General features: G+C 51.9%; 1 protein-coding gene across 4 annotated transcripts in view; it reads right to left on the bottom strand.

Annotated features, from left to right (window-relative positions):
• Positions 1-603: 603 nt before the first annotated feature.
• ELAVL1 (ELAV like RNA binding protein 1) overlaps positions 604-19,659 on the bottom strand; it is a 38,935-nt gene continuing 19,879 nt past the window's right edge. The window contains exons 3-6 of one of the 4 annotated variants that reach the window (XR_014835765.1): positions 15,031-15,134; positions 11,046-11,199; positions 5,400-5,879; positions 604-2,503 (exon numbers count right to left, since the gene is read on the bottom strand). Coding sequence is in view for 2 of the 4 variants with exons in the window: in XM_085008542.1 (XP_084864668.1) it covers positions 1,832-2,156; positions 5,654-5,879; positions 11,046-11,199; positions 15,031-15,134 (809 nt within the window). In the remaining 2 variants the exon portion in view is untranslated. 4 annotated transcript variants of the gene reach the window in all.

Raw genomic sequence — 19,659 nt, 5'->3', positions numbered from 1 at the left:
GAACGTGGCAACACTGTAAATTCGGGAGGATAATGCAAGTAGCCAGCAGCCCCTCAATGAAGTATGGGGTTGTGGGGGTGCATCAGGGACAGGCAGCCTCAAATTGTCCAGGGGTTTCTCGGACATGGACCCACTCTGGGGTAGGCTGTGCCTACTGCCCAATGTTTTCCACTTAAATAAATAGACAGATAAATAAGTAATGCCACAATTCCATAATACCAATAACTAAAAAACAGCCTATCGTTACATGTTTTTAGTCTCATGTCAAGGTTAAAAACTGCTGGTACTAAGCCATCCTGTTTTCGATTCTCTTGTACACTAGTGATTTATAAAAATCAGATCACGCTCCTGAGGAGTTGGCCAGAGGTCGGGCCCTGCCCACTTACTTCTCAGGCCCTCTCTCAGACTCTCCCTGCTGGCTCCCCGTTTTAAAATACACCACCTGTGACGGCACAATCCTAACGTCACAAAATTGTAAATGCTTTTGTCTTGAGGCAAGTCCATTTGTTTCTTAAGATCCTATAAATCCTCCCTGAATGCTGGGCCGTCTGTACCTTACCTAGCCAAAAAGAAAGAAAAGGTAAAATAAAAAACAAAACAAAATTCGAGCAAAACAAAATCAAATTTAATGGTCTTAAATGCAAAAGTAAAAACAAACAAAAAACACAAAAAAGCAAAAGAAAATTAACAGAACAGAACAACCCAAAATGTCAAGGCAGTTATGAAGAGAACTTTGAGGGTTAATCTTTAAAACTACAAATCAAAGGGTTTTTTTTTTTTTTTTCTTTTTTTGTTAATAGGTAACTGGCAGGAAGTTAAGTACTTTTCTGCTGAGTGTTCATATGAAAGCAAAGTTTTCAAAACAAAACCCGACTAAAATAGAAAAAAGTCTAGCGCTCACGAGAAGGGATGCGAGAAATACAATGCTCAAATGTTTCTGTGTCATTAAAAAATAGAGCTATCTTACGCATTCGAGCTGTGTTCAATGCTCTTGGAAACTGGAGAAATGATTGTGAACAACAGTATCCGACGTGTGGGGGCACCGTGCATGCAATGTGTGGACAGAAATTCGGGATGTCAGAGTAGCAATACGTCTTCAGGCGTGCCTGGAGCTTAGGTCTGACTCTGGAATATACTGGAGTTTCCCTGAAACTCTTTGGTCCATTCCCATTGGCGCCTGGGCTTAACGAAACCCGCTTGTGTCCTCTGCAGGGCCTGGCCCAGCCTGGCGTGCGGCCCCGCCCCCCTCCCCGGTGGTGGCCCACGGCAGACGGACCCACTGCCACTGCCAGGGCCCCTCGGCTGAGTGAGCAGGAGGTGGCATTGGGACCTGCTTGGGAAAGCAATTTCCTGTCAACCAAAGCAGAAATCGCTTAAAATGTTGAAGCGGTTGAGAAAAACACACACTCAGCATCTGTCTAACATCTTTCGTTTAAAAACTAAAAAGGTCATTTCTTTTGTGTGTTTGTGTCTATCCAGTTTGTGGAAACATCGAATGAAACGCGTGTTAGACAGTCTCAGAAGTTAAAGCATGCTTCAGTTTCACCACCATCCCGAGGGACTGGCTAGTCAATGCAGTCTACTTAGATTTCTGTTTAATATATATTTTAAAGGAAATAACTTAAGAAACTTAAAATTGGTCTAACATTGTGGGATTTCAAACATTTGAACATGTCGGTTGCATCCCAGAGTATAAAAACCTTTTCACTTCTCATTTAGACTAAGACAAACACTTGTGAAAATTGGCGCAAAATGAGTTGTACACTAACAAAAAAAGTTTCAACTTCTTCACTCTTAATTATCTATTCCGTACAAAAAAAGCATGAGCGAGTTATTTGTGGGACTTGTTGGTTTTGAAGGAAACCTGTAAGATTTTGTCCCCCAGACGGTAGCCGTTCAGACTTGCTATGGCCATCGAGGCTTCTTCATAGTTTGTCATGGTCACAAAACCAAAGCCTTTGCACTTGTTGGTGTTGAAGTCGCGAATCACTTTCACATTGGTAACGGCACCAAAGGGGCCAAACATCTGCCAGAGGATTCCCTCATCGGCATCTTGACCCAGGTTGTAGATGAAGATGCACCAGCCCGAAGAAGCGTTGCCTGGGACATTGACACCAGAAAGCCCACTCATGTGATCTACACCCATAGGGGAGAACCTAGCAAACAGAGAGCACAGCATTCAGGTCAAGGTCAATGTGGGCCAGTGTGCTGATGGGGACTGACATTCGGCACAGGTGAGGCGCTCGGGCTGGCACCCCCCCCCCCCGCCCTTGGTTGCAATCAGGATTTAAAAAAAATTTGTTTTTCTTTTTTGGGTCGCACTTGCAGCATATGGAAGTTTCCAGGCTAGAGGTGGAACCTGAGCTGCAGCTGCTGACCTACGCCACAGCCACAGTGACACCAGATCTGAGCAACATCTGTGACCTACACTGCAGCTTGTGGCAATGCCGGATCCTTAACCCACTGAGTGAGGCCAGGGATTGAACCCCCATCCTCATGGATACTAGTCGGGTTCATTAACCTGCTGAGCTATATATAACAGGAACTTGGTGATCGGGATTTTTAAACTGCGAGGAATTCAAAATGGTGGCAGAGGGAGGGCACAGGCTCCCTGCTGTCTAGGGAGTGACTCTGAGGAGAGACATCTGCTGCCTGCAGAGGGTCAGAGCCTCAACCCACCTCCCTCAGAGTGATCGCCTGTCAGTGGCCCTGAGCAGCCGCTCTGTCCACCCCTCCTGCTGGGGGAGGGGGTCCTGTTTAGTCACACCTGTACCGCCCACATTTTAAAGGATGGAAGCTTTTCCACGTCCTCCTGGGTGCTGTTACACTCCCAGCTCTCCATGGAGGAAACCCTTCCTTATCCTCTATGTCTGGGTATGTATGTGTGTTGGGGTGGGGCGGGCTGGATTTTTTTCTTTTCTTTCTCTGCATTTTATACCCCCACCCCCCCATCGTGACCCTCCCTCTCTGAGGGTTCACAGCCAAGCAGTGTCTGGATACAGCGCACTCCTGGAAGGGCCACTGCAGGCATGGTACAGCTCTGGATAACTTTCCATTGCTGAAGGGCCAGGGCTCGCACTGAGGGCTGTGGAGTGCAAGTTCGCCAAACATTACCAAAAATGTGGGACCCTTCTCAAAGCGACACTCTCAGTCACATCAAACGTAAGACTTCTACAAATTGTGGCCATTGCAGTAAGGATTAAGGGAGATGATAAAACTGTTATTGAAGCCACGTGGCCCTCTAGATGTTTCACAAACTGAAAAGTTTACAGTCGTAGGGTCAATTTAAGAATACTCGCGCACCATACAGCACCTATGAAGCCACATGATACAATCGGAGAAGTGTTACCTGCTCCAGAACAAAATCGGCTTCCAGTCAAGGGTCTGATCCAGGGGTGAGTGAGGTGCCCTCAAGCCTCACTACACAGAATGACTCTCTGGGTCAGGGACAAGAGAGGCCATCCTCTGAAGCGCAGCCCACTGACCCAACGGTTATTGTCAATGCAGGTACAGAACAATCAAAACACATTATGCGCCACAGTTTTGAACTGGGGAGAATAATTTTAAACTGCCTGTACCAGATGTCTGAATTGGAGAAAGGACTCAGGTGGCTGGTCAGAGACCACAATATCACTGAAATGGGGGTGGGAAGAGGCACCCATGTATCTGCATGAGCTGCTTTTCAGTGAGAGCCGGAAAGAGATTATGACTTCATTTCCTTCAAGTTTTGTAGGCTCTGGACCCAATTTATTGTAGTTAACTAAATCTTTATGTAGCTATTATACTGAAAATAACCTGAGGCAATATTTTACTGTTTTTTATTGAGCCGACTCTCATTCTTATTCATTCTTGTGAGTTTTCTCCTGCTGCTTGGAGCTGATTTCTTTTATCTCCACTGTCGTGAAACCCACCCCCATTCTTTCCTCTGATGGTACAAAAGAACTGACCCGTCCTTGATTTGGGGGCTTTTCCTGATGTGTAAACCCTCTCCTCTTCTGGGTCCTGCTTTCTCTTATTCTTAGCTTAGTCTGCCTTCTGGTGGCAAAACCTCCCTCTCACCCCCTTCCTTCTCTCTCTGGAAGTCACGATCCTTCTCTTGCATGACCTCCTCTGCACTTCCCTTCTCCCCTTTCTCTCCGCTAAGCTTCCCAGTTTGCCAGAGTTACTGGGTAAAACTCACTGAACTTGGCTGCCCACACATCCACCTGATCAGCAGTGATGCAGACCGTGCTATCTGCTTTTCGAAGCTGGATCTTAGCTCACTTCTGTCCAAAGATGCTTCCCCTGCCTCGCCTATAAACCAGATAAGACAATGAAGGAAAACCAGCTTTGGAACCTGAGCCGAGCTGAGAGCTCTGGATTACTGGACTGTGAAAATAAGAATTCAAAAAACTGGGCAGTTTCCATTGTGGCTCAGCAGAAACGAATCGGACTAGTATCCATGAGGATGCGCGTTCAATCCCTGGCCTCGTTCAGTGGGTTGGTGTTGCCATAAGCTGTGGTATAGGTCATGGACATGGCTCAGATCCCATGTTGCTGTGGTTGCGGTATAGGCTGGCAGCTGCAGCTCCAATTAGACCCTTAGTCTGGGAACTTCCATATGCTGCTGGTGTGGTCCTAAAAAGGAAAAAAAAAAAAAAAAAAAAAAAACCCTTCAAAAAACGGCATCTGTGGAATTAAGCAGGGTGCTACCCAACCTCATTGCTTACAACACAGATGGGAAACCTGAAAAGTCACAGAGAAAAATCCTTAATATACCTAAGACGAGCCCTCATGCCACTGCTTGAGGCTCTGCTGGAAACCAAACAGAATAGCCCTACATTGGGATCTTGGCTGTTCACAAGGCAATAACGCACTTGAGTTTAGACTCTACTCGTGTCCATTCTACTAGATCCGGGCAACTAGAATAATTCTATATGGAAAGATTAAGGGAGGCAGGAAAACGGTTCACCTCTAGAACAGAGGCATGTACTAGTAAAACACCAAATGACTCCATAAGGTAGGTGTATGAGAAAGGTTTGCCTTAAGGCTGCTGATCGAATGTCTAAAACCTGTTTAAAACGCTGGAAGGAGAATGGCCCATAAGGCTGCCTCTTTTCTCTCCTAGATTTGGATGATATCTTTAAACTCATGGGTCCACTCGCATGTCACTAGGAGCTGCACCATTGTGGGTGGGTGGGTGGGTGGGTGGGTGGGTGTGTGTTTAGGGCCGCACCCATGGCACATGGACACATTCTTAGGCTATGGGTTGAATCAGAGCTGCAGCTGTCAGCCTACACCACAGCCACAGCAACATGGGATCCCAGCCACATCTGTGACCTACACCACAGCTCACAGCAATGCCAGATCCTTAACCCACAGAGTCAGGCCAGGGACTGAACCCCCATCCTCATGGATACTAGTAGGGTTCCTTACCACTGAGCCACAATGGGAACTCCTGCACCATCTTTCTTATTCCAGTTAAAGACAATGCTCGAATGGAAATAAACTGCTTTCATAAAGATATCTTTCTGAGGCAGGTGGGGGACACAGAGACACAAAATGGTTGTGAGTACGACTTTCTGATATGATCAGCCCAGTGCGCCCAGGGCTCTGCACGGCTGAAAAGGGTGCCTTCAGCCATGGTGGGAAGAGCGCCGCCCTCCTGACCCACCTGAATCTCTGCGCCTGGTGATGCACGGGGCCTCCGAACCGTCTAGCTGGCGAGTGGTACAGCTGGGACAGCAGCGCCACGTTTTTGTTCTGGTTGGGATTGGCTGCAAATTTCACTGTAATGGGCTCGGAGGAACCTGGGGGTTTATGACCATTGAAACTGGTAATTGCCTCTTCTGCTTCCGACCGTTTGTCAAACCGGATAAACGCAACCCCTCTGGACAAACCTTTTTAACAAATCAACAAAAATGGAGTTAGGGGGAAAAAATGCAAGGATTGATCTTTTTAAAACTGAAAAGCAAAGGTCAAGTCAGTCAGCTTACTGTGGTTCAAACTGGATGCTTGGTTATTGAGATAAACAAAAATTAAACCTAAATATGGAAACATGAGCAAATGAAAAACGACTAATAAAAGACTAAGGTTTCAGACTTTCTTCTGAGTTGAAGCAACGACTCCAGTCTTAGCGTCAAGATACTTTGACAGACACTCCAAATCTCTCTTAGAAGAGATTATATCCTCCATCACTACTTCGCTGCCAGGTGCTCCCTGCAGCATGGATGCTTGGCGTGCTGAGGAGCGGGCAGGCAACAAGGAATTCTCCCTGGGCTCTGGGGCGCCCCCTCCCTGGCCTGCCTGACCACCAGGTTCCTACCCCAGTCAGGCCTTCACAGCCTGTTACCCTCCCGGCTAGACTGACAAAGTCCCCGTTTGCTCAGCCTCTTTCATCCCTGAAGGGTGTGGCAACTTAGTAACCAAGCCCCACCACTGACAGCTCTTTCCTGGCACAACACCTCACTCACCTCTTGGACATTCCACTGCAAGGTCGTGGTACCTCCTGTGAGCCCCAAATTGCCCCCAGAATCAACTGAGGCCACTCGATCTCTTCTGAGAAAACTGCTCAGGCACACACAACGCTGCTGACCCTCACCCACAGACTCCCTGGCGGCCTAAAGGTCCCTGCCTCGGGCCCGCTCCATACCTGCGTGGGAAGGGCCAGGGCCCTGTCACCGCTTCCAGCTGCCTTGGGAGAGCACCTTCTCTTGACACCTGGACTGAGCCACCCAAAGGTAACCCCCGGTCCTGCTGTAACCCCACCCCTTAACAGAGTAAGAACGTGGCCCGGGACCAGGCTACCTAAGTCCAAGGCCCACCTGCTGAAGGCAGGGTCAGGTCAACCCTACAAAGTGTGAGACCCAAGCAAACCAGAAGTGGGAAGGCTCAGTCACTCTCCACCTCCCATGTGTCCACGTTCTGGGTCTGGGGGGAATGATGGGGGGCCCTCATCTCTCAAAGAACTTGAGGAATGGAGTGGGGCTGGAGTGAGGATGCAGAGCCACGGAAAAGGACCGGCTCCTCTGGGGAGAAGAAATGGGTCAAATGTGAAGGTGGCAGCTGAGGGCCAGCCTGGGCTGGAGGCATGGTATGCCCTGGTCAGGGAGATGGTCCTACCCTGGACTCTCTTGTTGGCCACTGCCCGTCACAGACTCTCCTAAGTTGCATTTTCCTCTCTAGCTATAAGCCTTTAGCACATGGTGAATGACAATGATCAGAGAAGAAGAGCCCAGGGCCTTGGGCGGCCGGCTAAGTGGGTGGGAGGAACATCCCCCAGTCAGCTCCCATGTCCTGGCACTTTCCCTCACCATCTCCCACAGGGTCCATCAGTGGTCCCCAGGATGGGCACAGGGCATGGGTCTTTCCAGCTGGCCCTGAGGCCTCAGAAAGACTCAGGCACACCAGGCAGATGCAGAGATGACAACTGTCATTGCAAGGTGCCATCACCCCCTTCTGGGCCTAGAATCCCATGCTCTGTCCTGACTTGGATGTGACACTGCAGGCCCCATTTGGACAGGCAGAGAGCGAGCGCTAAGGGGCCCTTGGGGCAGGGATCTTCCTTTACAACTGTAACATACCGTGGACACCCCTGCCTAGTCCTACAGCACATATTCCAATTCTCCAACTGGAAAACTTCCTCTTCTGGTGGCACCTCTAGCATGAGCATGGACAGGACCGTGGGAGGCCTCCCCACATTGGCTCCATGACTGTTTAAATACGAACTTAAAATTGACAGAGCCGGAGTTCCCGTTTTGGTGCAGCAGAGACGAATCTGACTAGGAACCATGAGGTTGCGGGTTCGGTCCCTGCCCTTGCTCAGTGGGTTAATGATCCGGTGTTGCCATGAGCTGTGGTGTACGTTGCAGACGTGGCTCGGATCCTGCGTTGCTGTGGCTCTGGAGGAGGCCGGCGGCTATACTCCAATTCGACCCCTAGCCTGGGAACCTCCATATGCCGTGGGAATGGCCCAAGAAATAGCCAAAAAAAGAAAAAAAAAAAAAAAAAAATTTCAGCTCAGAAGGAACATCTGAAAACAGGTAATTGGATTACACTGTTTTTATTTTATGTATGGCACCAACGACAGCTTAGACAGCTGGGGACCTGAATGAAATCTAACTGCAGGCAAATACTGCTGGAAGCTGTGGCTGGCTGGCTTCTCCAGAAAGCTGCCTGCAGAAGAAGACGGTGCCACTCTACTTATAAAGACCCTGTGATCAAGTAGAGAGAGTGTGTGCAAGTGTGCTTTCCCTGTTTGGCTTTGTAAAATGATTATCAAATGAAAACCACCTGAGTGAAATGAAGAAAACCTGAATAAGAACAAGAGAATGTTATTTAAAGTGAGGGATATAAACTCACTTAATGATTTGATGAACGTATACTTTTTGAGGATGGCTGCAGCTTTTTTTTTTTTTTTTTTTTTTTTTGCGGGGGGGCAGGGCACATCCTCAGCATATGGAGGTTCCCAGGCGAGGGGTCTAAGCAGAGCTGTAGCTACCAGACTACGCCACAGCCACAGCCACACCAGATCTGAGCCACATCTGCTACCATCTGCAGCACCACTGAGCAATTCTAGATCCTTAGCCCACTGAGTAAGAACAGGGATCGAACCCAAGTCCTCATGCATACTAGTTGGGTTCATTACCACTGAGCCACAATAGGAACTCATGGCTGTGTTTTTTCCAAGGGTTTTTAGACTTTTTCTTGATTCTAAAAGAGACCGATAAATGGCAATCTCTAGATGAGTCAACTATTCATCTCACAATTAAAATGTATAAAGAAGCAAAGAAATTAAAAATAAAAGTTTTGTCAGCTCAGGAGGTTAAGACTTTTTAAGAGCATTTTCCTGTTTCTTTATGAAAAGCACAACATACGAAGGTAAACTTGATACATGAACGTGCTCACCGCGCCATTCTCTGCCCGCCGCCCTGGGTCCACAGGGCCCCAGTGGCCTCCTCTGGAGCAGAGAGAGGGAACGGAAGCCCACAGTCCTGATGGCTCACCTTTTTACCCTCCAGTTTGACACCTGGGGCGAGGGGAGGGCTGTAGAGGGAGAAGCCCCTGGGACCCCCCATGGCCTCCTTCCCCCGCCCTCTCACGAAGCTCCTGAAGACAGATAGCCATGTGGGCTAGGGGTCCCAGTTCCTTTGCGGAAGTGGCAGAAGCTGGCGAGGAGGCCTGAAGGCACAACCCTGTGCTCAATGCTGACCCTGGGAGGCCACCCCGAGGTGCCCCCAAACTCTGGGATGCACCAGCCTTGCAGCGGGAAAGGAGGCAAAATCCCCAGGAAATGGGCGAGGGCACTGTCTGCGGGAAGGACCTCCCTCATGATGGTGGGTACAAAAGCTACATGTCCGGAAGCGTGTTCTTAGGGCAGGGGTGGGGATGGGGACACGGGACAGAAGACTCCAACTTAAGAACTGGGCCCTGCTGGGGGGTGCTGGGCTAGAGAGACGAGCACAGGCATAGCTGTACACACAGCATCAGGAAAAAGCAGGGCCAGGAGGTGGAATGTGGGTGGGTGATCACCTGCTCCGGGTCTCTAGACAGCCCACTCACATGCTTCTAGGCCGGTGGGGCTGGGAATAAATACATGCGCTGACCAGCTGACTGGATCACTCTCAGCTGGAACTTGAAGATAAGGAAGGGGGACTTTAGGGACCATAGGAAGCCACTCTGGGGCTGATCAGGGGCTTACAGCAAGTATATGGCATCTTCCCTTTACGACACCCCCCACCCCAGAGTCTAAATGCAGAATGAAGATGGCTGGGTGCGTGGGGTCCATGTCTTTCCGGCACAGCTTGAAGTCAGAGTGCGTGACTGCACCGGGCTACAGGGATACCCATAGCTGCCACCAAATGCCTACGACCTGCATCTAGGGACCACTCTCAAGAAGTCCTTCTTCTCAGGCCCCTGAGTCCTGTCCACACCTCCTCAGGTCAGGCCCCAGCCCACGACTGCGGCCTTGGGTTGCAGGCAGGACGAAGCCAAGCTTCCACAGCTGGGACAGGAAAAGGGAGAGCAGATGACAAGACTGTGGGTCCCAAAGCACACAGCGTGGGGGGGGGGGGAATGCAGAAAAATGTGCGCACACCTCCATCCCCGCCTGTCATAGGCCGAGAAGGCCCTGCCCGCCTGCAGCCTCCTGGGATGCTGTTAGTCTCAAAGGGGAGGTCACCTCAGAGCTACGACTGCCTGAGGCCCAACGACCCAGTGTTTGTCTGACTACCTCAGCCAAAGGGGCGGTGAACACAGTGTGGGAGGAACAAAATTCAACTGAAGACAATTCCGCCAGCTTCACTAAACTCCGTGAGCAGCAATCTTTCTTTCTAGTTTGTCAGCAAATTCCCATTCCTGCTGAGAACAGAGCCGAGGAACCCCAGAGCAGGGCCATCTAAGGTCACTGCTCCCAAGATGGAGCCAGGCTGGGGCTGAAGCCAGGGGGCAGGTGGCCGCACAGTGAGGGGCTGCCTTGGGGGGGCTCAGCTCAGCGGTGCCTGGCTGCTTCAGACAAAGCCTGGGGCCCACGCTGCTCCTGTCCTGAGCCGAGAGGACCAGAGAGGGGCTGGTGAAGTCACGGGAATTACCAGCAGGAGCAAGGCACTGGCACTGAGCTCTGAGTTTTCAATGTGGTGCCTGAGGGGGTGCATCGAAACCAAGGAGACTGAGGAACGGCTCCTCAGAAACAGTCACCCTCGGAGCCTTGGGGCAGTAGAAGGTGGGGACTCTGGAGCCTCTGGACCTCGATTGTGGACTACCTCACACACACACTACTGCCTGCAGAAAGAAAGGCAACCTTCGAGGTCAGGCTGGGACACGTGGGTGCCTGCAGGAAGTGCCAGAATCTCTTGGTGTTTTCACCAAAAAAGACTGGCCTAACGTTTTATGTCAGGGGCTGCTCTTAGGCATTTCACCTCCCCAGCCTCATAAAACAAAAGCCAGTATCTTCTGTCCTCACTGGGGGAGTAACTAATGACATTTAAGATCAAAAAGATCTATCTTCTCTAGAAGGCCTGGCCCAGGCCTGGAGGAAAACCTCACTGTGTCCCGGGCACTCGCCGTACCTGTGGTCTGATCCACGAGGACCCGGGAGTTGATGATTCGTCCAAACGGAGAGAACATGTCCTCCACGTCCTTCTGGGTCATGGTCCTCGGAAGCCCGCTGATATACAAGTTGGCATCTTTGATGACCTCTGAGCTTGGGCGAGCATACGACACCTTGAAAACAAAAGCGCTCGCTGGTGTTAGGGCAGGTGTGTGACCAAAGCATCAAGGGAGTGTGTTAAATTTTTGGGTGAGGAAAAGCCAACCCCACGGAAGGAGGTCACGCAAATGTCGTCAACCGCAGCGGTCTGTGTGGGCAGCTCTCTATAGGCCAAGCAGGGGCCCGAGCGTTTGCCCCGATGAGGCAGACATTACCATTTCAGCAGAGTCAGAGGGTTCACAGCTGATTGGTGGCAGGGCAGGGAGACCACCCCTGCTGCCTGTTCTCCTACCATGGTCTTAGGCCTCCCTGGACAGTGACCCTGGCTGGGAATGGGACCTGGTCCTGCCTGTGAGGCACCTGGGTGCTGCTGGGAGTGTGACACCCATTTGCCAACAGGCAAACTCGCCACAGGAGCCCAGACAGGGCCCCAGTGTTGGGGGGAGCACACGCAAGTGTTCAACATTAAATGGCACCATGCTTTGGGGGTTTATGTTTAGCAAAACTGAAGGCTAAAAGGAACTTTTACAGTAGCTTAGATAAAATGATGCAAGCATGTGGGGCTCATGGCAAGGAAAGGTCTTTGGTGCTCTCCCAGGTTGGGGTGATGGCTGTGTGGACCCTGCAGGTCAAAGAGAGATGGGAACAAGGCCAGAGCCCTGCTGGGAAGTAGCAGCTGGGACAAAGCCTCCTGTTCACAAGGGGGCGGCCTCAGGGACAGGACTCAGTCACACCCATGGAGGTCAGAACCAAGTCAGGAGGCTGGGAAATGAGGAGGAGGCAGAGAACTGTGTGCTCAGGAAGGGTGGGGCCTCAGACCTGGGCTGAATGTTCTCTCTGGGAGTCACACAACTGAGACCGTAACATGGCACAAACACGACCTCTCAGGTGTCACTAGGCAGCACAAGAGCACAGATGACAGGTGTGTTCTCACAATGCTCAGGCCTGCCAAGAAGTGCAGAGGTGTAGTCCTACATGCCAAGACACACACACACACACACACCTCTTTATTCATGTGTTTTCTGACTCCCAAACATTCGAGAAGCACCTGTGACATTCCCCAGAAAAGGAGATGACGGACATCTCCTTTGCCTGCAAAGCAGAATGCAGTCCAGCGGGAGAGACAGCCAATAAAAGGAGAAACTGTGCACAGTGGTCAGAGCCCAGCTCCATCCACAGAGAAAATGGGGCCTGTGGAGGTGAGCGTCAGAGGATAGTGGGGCTGACATTCCCTGGAAGCTCCCCTGTGCTGCATCCAGGCCTGGGGCACCTTGGTGAGGTCTGTGGTGCAGGCGCTTTGGGGACACTCAATGATGTGTTCAAGACCTGGGGAAGGTGCAGCACTGCCTCACAGAGCCTCCCCGGCCAGCTGGGCGTAGTCACACTCCTCGACTTCCAGGTAGAAGGTTGGCTCTCTCCCTCTTCCATCTGGACCTAAACTTTCCAGGTCATCAACCAGCCCCACACCCTGCTCAGACTCCTGCCAGAGGGTGTCAGTCCAACTGTTTGTTGTCCAGTTTTACCAAATGCTCCAGCGAGAGGCGTCAGATTTCAGGCAGGATGGCTGAAGGAGGGAGGCAGGTCAGGATCAGGCTGGGCCAGTAGAGAGCTGCCTCCTAGGATCATCATGTCTGGCCCCTTGCAGATTTGTCACAGGCTGTATCTGGGGTCTGCCTTTGGCTTTTGGTGGAGGACACTGTGGGAAAGAACATTCCCAAACCAGCACCAGGGGAGCATCATGGAGGCCGGCACTGACCACGTGTGTGACTGTCCTCTAATAAAGCCCTACAGAGGAAGTGTTTTCAGAGCCAAATGTACTTCAATTCCTTTCAGCACAAGTGTCTTTAAGGACCTTGATGACCACTGAAGCTTTCCTTTTCTCTTCAGCCACTGTCAAGTTTAGAGTCAAATCAGAATCTGAGGAGACTGCACCAGAGACCCAGCATGTGGCAGGTGTGCGACAGCACAGCAGGTAGGCCTGGGACCTGCTCTGAGATGTTAAGCCTAGAACCCTCTTTTCTAAGCTCCTGGTGTCATCTGCTCCTTTTCCTCAATGAGGTCCACTGTCCTGTTCTTGGGAAACATTCCTGAGGGGTTTTTGAAGAAGAAGGGATTTTTGAATTATGTTCTCACACAAAGTCAGATGTCGGAGTCCTAAGCCCCAGTATCTCAGAATATTGACCTCAGGCAGAAATAGGATCCTTATCGATGTAATTAGTGAGGATGAGGTCAAAGTGGAGTAAGTTCCCCTTGTGGCTCACTGGGTTAAGAATCCGACTGGTATCCACAAGGACTTGGATTCGAGCCCTGGTCTCGCTCAGTGGGCTAAGGATACAGTGTTACTGTGAGCTGTGGTGTAGGTCAGCAGCTGCAGCTCCGATTTGACCCCTAGCCTGGGGACTTCCATATGCTGTGGGTGTGGCGCTAAAAAAAAAAAAAAAAAAAAAAAAAAAAGTGGAGTAAGATGGCCCCAAATCAATGACTGGGGTCCTTATAAAAAGGGGAAATTTAGACATAGATAGGCACTCAGAGAGAAGATATGAAGACAGAAACTGGGTGATGCTTCTATAAGTTGAGGACTGTCCAAGATTCAGTGACCGCCAGATGCTGGGAGAGGAGCATGGGACAGATCCTCCTTCACAGCTCTTGGGAGGAACCTGGATCTCGGACTTCTGGTTCCCAGAACTAGGTGTGAGGATCTGGCAGAGGCAAAGGCTCAATAGGACACAGTGGCTTCAGTTTGAGGAGATGACTGGTGGACTTGTCTCAGGAACGAGGGCTGACTCCCCGGGTCTGGAGGCGAGGGGTGGTGGGCACAGTACTGAGGGACTGCGGCAGGAAGTCCCGCTTGGGGTGGGGAGGTGGCATCCTCTCCAGGATGGCTCAGCAGGGAGCAAAGGTCGGGAAAACCCAAGGTGAGTCCAGGTGTGGGCAGAGCCTGAAATAAGACACTTGGGAGTGGGGAGGAGGTGGGGCTCTGAGCTGAGAAAAGGAGGGGGTGGTCTGCAGTGGCAGGTTGAGAGGAGCAAGCAGGCCGGGGAAGCTGTCCTGTGAGGCCTGGATGACTCACAAACTCATCCTAGGAAGACACTGCAGTCCCTAAACTGGGAATGACAGTGGTGACGATCTGCCCAAGACGTCCCCAGGCTGTACTGCAAGGCTTCCTCAGTCCTCTCAAATGAGCAGGAAGGCTCCCCACAGTACACAGTGCCCCCATGCACCTCTGCGACATCTACTTCTGCATGTACACATGCATGCGTATGCGCACGCACACACACACCCCCAGTGCCACGAGGGCACGAAATTTGTTTTTGATCACTGACCGACACAGAGCAGGCACTCAGTAAACATTTGCCACATGAATGTTGAATGCACTGACGAGAAAAGAACTGCAACTGGCTGTGCCGGGGCAGGAGGCCTGGGCAAGAGGCAAGACGGATGCCACCACTATAGCAATAACCAGGAGGTAGTGAGCAGGAGGTAGTGCTGGCCAGATGCCTGGGTCGGGTGCTGCATGAGGACGGGAGCACCGTGGTTGGGAGGGGGCTGCCCCTACCCAAGTCCTTTGTGGGGCCCCTCCCTTTGCTGGCGGGGTTGAGGACATGATTCAGAGGCACAAGGCCTGGGACTATCACCACTCAACAGGCATCTGACAGGTAATGCCTCAATTCTGAGCAGACAGGATGCTCCCCAGATGCCCTTAAAGTGCCAGGCCCCTGAGGAGTGACTGTGCTAATGGTGCGGTGATGGTGCCTGTGGGGTAAGGTGGTCCCTCACTCAGGCCAGGGCTCAGCGCAGACCCCTGCACAGCCAGAAGGAAGGGGATGGTGATCGCAGCTCTTTACCTTAATGGTCTTTGACTGGAGCCGCAGGCCATTCAGCGTGTTTATTGCTCTCTCTGCGTCCTTTGCAGTCACGTAGTTCACAAAGCCATAGCCCAAGCTGTGTCCTGTGTGAGACAACAAGGGGACATCAGTAAACCACTGAGAGCCAGTGAGCGAAAGAGTGAGATGGGGAGGATGAACGGGACTATGTCCAAGGGGGCTCAAAAGGACAAGACCAGAGAGAAGATCAAGAAAAGACGTGAGAACTCCAAGGGCCAGGGCCTCTGGGAAGGAAGTTAGAGATAACGGTTACAATCTATGTTGATGGTTTATTCACCACGCTTCCTTGGCAAACTCTTACATTTTTCACAAAGAAGAAATGCTATTTTCCTAATTTTAAAAAAGTTTATTTAATAAGAAATGCTTTGTTACTGAGAGCATCCTGGGTAGCCCATCACAAAGCCCTGAGGAGGATCTGTCCCACTGGTGCCAGCTGCTGGGTGCGGGCTCTGAAGAGGCTGGGTTTAGATGGAGGAGGAGGACGACCACAGAGTGGACAGGACAGGACAGGACCGACGGGTGGGAGAACTCAGTGAGGAACAGCTGTGAGAGTCTAGGCCACTCCCATCCCCAGAATGGGAAGGCCTGCTGGGCTCTGGCGCCACCCAGTGTCCACTCCCTGCACTTCCTGAACCTGAAACTCAGCTGGGGGAAGAGGAGATGGAAGCTCATGCTTCACCTACACAGCTCTGGCCAGGGGGCCCCCCTTGGCAGCAGCTTCCACAGTGACAGAATCATCAGCTGAAGCCTGGAGAAGTCATAAGGCATGTGCAAACCTGAGTTCTTCCCCAAGAAATCCAGGGTTACAGGCACGATGTCCCCAACTTCTTGGCAACTGTTCAGAAGTGGCGGGAGTGACCACCAACTGGCTACCACAGGAGGGACACAGCACTGCCAGGGAGGGGCTGTAGGTCCCTAGGAGGCCCAGAGAAAAGCCATGGATGACAGCTGGAGTTGAAGGAGCAGGCCCAGGGAAGAGAACTGCCACCAAGGCCACACCTTACCCACCCCTGCATCGTGTCAGTGCCTCCCCCCTTGCACTAGCCACCGCTCTGGGCACAGAAACAGAGGGTGAGAGGTGGACAGAGGCACCCCCGTCCCTGAGCTCTGTGCCATCCCTCTGTTGGATGGCAAAAACATGATGAGGCCTGAGCCAGGAGTCCTCATGGCAGATGTGCTGGCGTGGCGGCTGAGGAACCCAGGCCCGTTCTGTCCAATAGTGAGACCCAGTGGAGAGCCTAACCCAGTTTTGCCACTTGGAAACAAACAAATGAAAAGACTTATTTTTTAGATTTAAAGAGATATGATAAGATAATGCAGAGATCCCATATACGCCACACCCAGTTCCCCTATTAGTTATATCCTATCCTAGGAGAATACGCTTGAACCAGTACTGATACATGATTTTGAATTACAGTCCATATCTGATTCAGATCGCCTTAGCTCCTCCCTGATGTCCTTTTCTGTCCCAGGATGCCATCCACGATCCCATGTGACGTTTACTTGTTAAGTCTCCTCAGGCTCTTCCTGGCTGGTGTGAGTTTCTGACTTTTCTTATTTTTGATGGCCTTGACAGTTCTGAGGAGTGGTCAGGAATGCTGCAGAGTCTCCCTCAATCTGGGTCCGTCAGATGTTTTTCTCTTGGTCACACTGGAGTTCTAATGGGTTTTTAGGAGTAAAGACCACAGAGTGAGCGCCCTTCTCATGCCGTGACACCAGTGTGCATGCTGTCCACATGACTCATCGCTGATGCTGGCCTTGATCTCCTGGCCAAGGCGGTCAGCTTGCCAGGTTTCTCCCCTGTAAAGTTACCCTAGCCCCATGTGGAAGGAAGTCACTCCCCACAGCCCCCATGTAACAAGAGCCTTGTGGAGCTAGGCTCTCTCTAGGGCAGAGGAGCCACAAAAATTACTGGCAATTCTGCACAGGCCACTTTCTTTTTTAAAGAAACAAAACCGAAACTTGACCCTCCCAGATCCACATTTTTAACAAAACTCCACGGCTCTCAGAGCCTTGGTGGCAGGGCCCTGGACAGTGAGGACGCCAGAGCAGCAAGGCTGTGGGGCCCACTGAGCAGGAGTCAGAACTGCAGCTCAGAAGATGACACCAGCTCCAGGCCTGGAACTTCAGGGTCCTTGACTACAAATGTTAAAGCAGAGAATGCAGAATGTCTGGCATACGGATTCCAATCAAACTCCAGGCTTGCTGAGATTTTTACTCCTCAACACCTGCCCTCCAACCTCTCTCTGCCCGTCTCTTGCAGAGCCAGGCCATGGAGCCTTCCTGTCAGGCCCAGCTCCTCTGCCTCTTTCTGGTTGGCACCACCCGCATTCCAGTCTTCTTGTGTTCCTGTTCCTCCCACAGGCCAGTCTCAAGCCGGGGCCACCTGTCTCCGTAACTGGTGCTTCAGGTGCCCCAGGCCATGTTCCTGGTGCTTCAGGTGCCCCAGGCCATGTTCCTGGTGCTTCAGGTGCCCCAGGCCATGTTCCTGTGCCTTCCGCTGCAGCTGGCTTCTCCTGGCCCATGAACATAGGCCCTGCCCAGCCTTAGTTGCTGATTCCTCCCTCCAGGTGCTTGGCGGCCTCTGCTCCCCTCCCCTGCTGGCCCTGTCAAGGCCACTCAACCTTCTGTCATCCACTCTTCCTGGGTGACTTCCTAGACTACCATGTGTGCCCATACCTGCCAATGTCACCTAAGAGGTCACACAACCTCAGACAGCCTCTGCCTCTTTTCTCAGACCTGTTCCCTCTCCAGTCTTCTCCCACAAGTATTAACTGAGCACCTACAACTTATCTGACATCATGCCAGGCTGGCTAGGGGGTTTCATGATAATCACTGAGGAGGATAATTCAGGCCTTAATGAAACTCACATTCTACTGGCCTGTGGGTCAGACAACCAACAAGAAACCAATGAAAAAGCCATCATAGGGATTACAAGGAGAATCTCTGTGGTGGTGTGAGAGGGACTAACAGGACAGGCCCATAGGAGACAGGGTGGTCAGAAGCACCCTTTGAGGAGGAGATGTCAGAAGACAGACCGGAATGGCTGGAGGCAAGCATTCCAGACACAAGAGCAAGAGCCAAGTCTCTGAGGCGGAGACAACTCTGGTGTGTTCCAGGAAATGAAAGGAGGCCACCTCAGCAGCACAAAATGAACAAGGGGACTGGTCCAGAGATGACTGCTGGGCGGACACCGGCCATAGTGGGGCCAAGGCCAGTGCAGAGACCATGGGGAGCCTGTGAGGTGGATGAGGTGTGAGACAGGGGCCAAGCGCCAGGGCAGGGGTGGAAGAAGGAAGAGCCACGAAGCGGACCTGTAGATGGGCTGATGCAGGAGGGAGCTCTGGGGGGCTGCGTGCCCAGGCCAGGACTGGCTCTGTCCCCCAGTTTGTTCTTCTCTCCGAGGTGGGCATCTATGTACACTGAGAGAGAAGTCGGGTGAGGAGTGAAGGGCAGTCCCTGGTTCTTATCCACTGGATGAGGTAGGAAATTAAAGGGCTTAACATAGTGCTGAGCACCCATCTCCACCCTTTCCTCCACCGTAATCTAATCGCTTTCAACTCTGGCTGCTTGTTAGAATCACCAGGGCAGCTGATAGAAACGATCACCGCCAGGCCACATCCTGGACCGGATGAAATCAGAATGAGGGTGGGGAGGGCAGGAGAGGGGACAGCTTCAGGAGCTGTGATTCCAGTGTTGAGCCCAGGTAGAGAACTGCCGCTGGAAGCGCAAGAGAAATGGGGCCCCCTGTGGTTATGCAGAGTCCCCACCTGATGGTCTGTGCTCAGAGCAGGCCTGCAGGAAGGCCCTCACTTCCCAAGCTACTGTTTCTCTTAACAGGGTCCACAAGCCACTCGGGGTAATGACAACTCCCTAGGGCCCTCCTCAGTCCAGGACCCAGGATGTCAGGCAGGAATGGAAAGGTGCACTTCAAAGCTCTTTATAGATGATGCTCCTGTTCCCTGGAGGCGGCAAGCCTGCCAGAGTCAGTGCCACAAAGGCAGGTCAGCTCCTGCCATCTCCCCCTTTGGGGCGATGAAAGACTAGCCCTGAGTGTGTGTGTGTGTGTGTCTGTCTGTCTGTGGGAGGGGGTGCGAGGGTGATCAAGGATGAGTTCAGACAGGGCACGGATCCTGCACAGGCTGTTGGGGCTTGAGAGTGAGGCCTGCAAGAGTCAGGGGTGGGGGCAACCAGATCGGGGATGGGAGCTATGGTAGAGCAGGGAGGGTGGGAGATGAGGGGAAGGACCCCTGGGACCAGTCTAGGGATGTGCGAGGGCAGCGCCACCCCCTGCCTCTGCCCAGCTCTCAAGTACGAAGAGCTCCTCAGCTCGGGTACTGACTTGCCCGGGCACCAGCACTGCCCTCCCTCCAGGAAGGTTCAAACACCCAGACTGGCTGAAACAGTGGGTCTGGCTGGGGTCTGAGATGCGTTTCTCCCAGTCCCCAGGTGCTGTTGCTGGTCAGAGGTGGGCCCCGGAGAGCCGCTGCCCTGGAGAAACCAAGGCTGCCTCCATGCCAAGCACTCCACATCCCTACTGGGTGACTCCTGGGTCAGTGCTCTTGCATTTGCAAATATCTCTCGCTCTTT

Source organism: Sus scrofa, chromosome 2, assembly GCF_054392235.1.
Source record: "Sus scrofa isolate SSC_HxYL_T2T_F1_AM1 chromosome 2, Sscrofa_HxYL_maternal_Yorkshire_Landrace_v2.0, whole genome shotgun sequence".
NCBI classification, from domain to species: Eukaryota; Metazoa; Chordata; class Mammalia; order Artiodactyla; family Suidae; genus Sus; species Sus scrofa.
This window is presented reverse-complemented; position numbering and strand designations above follow the sequence as displayed.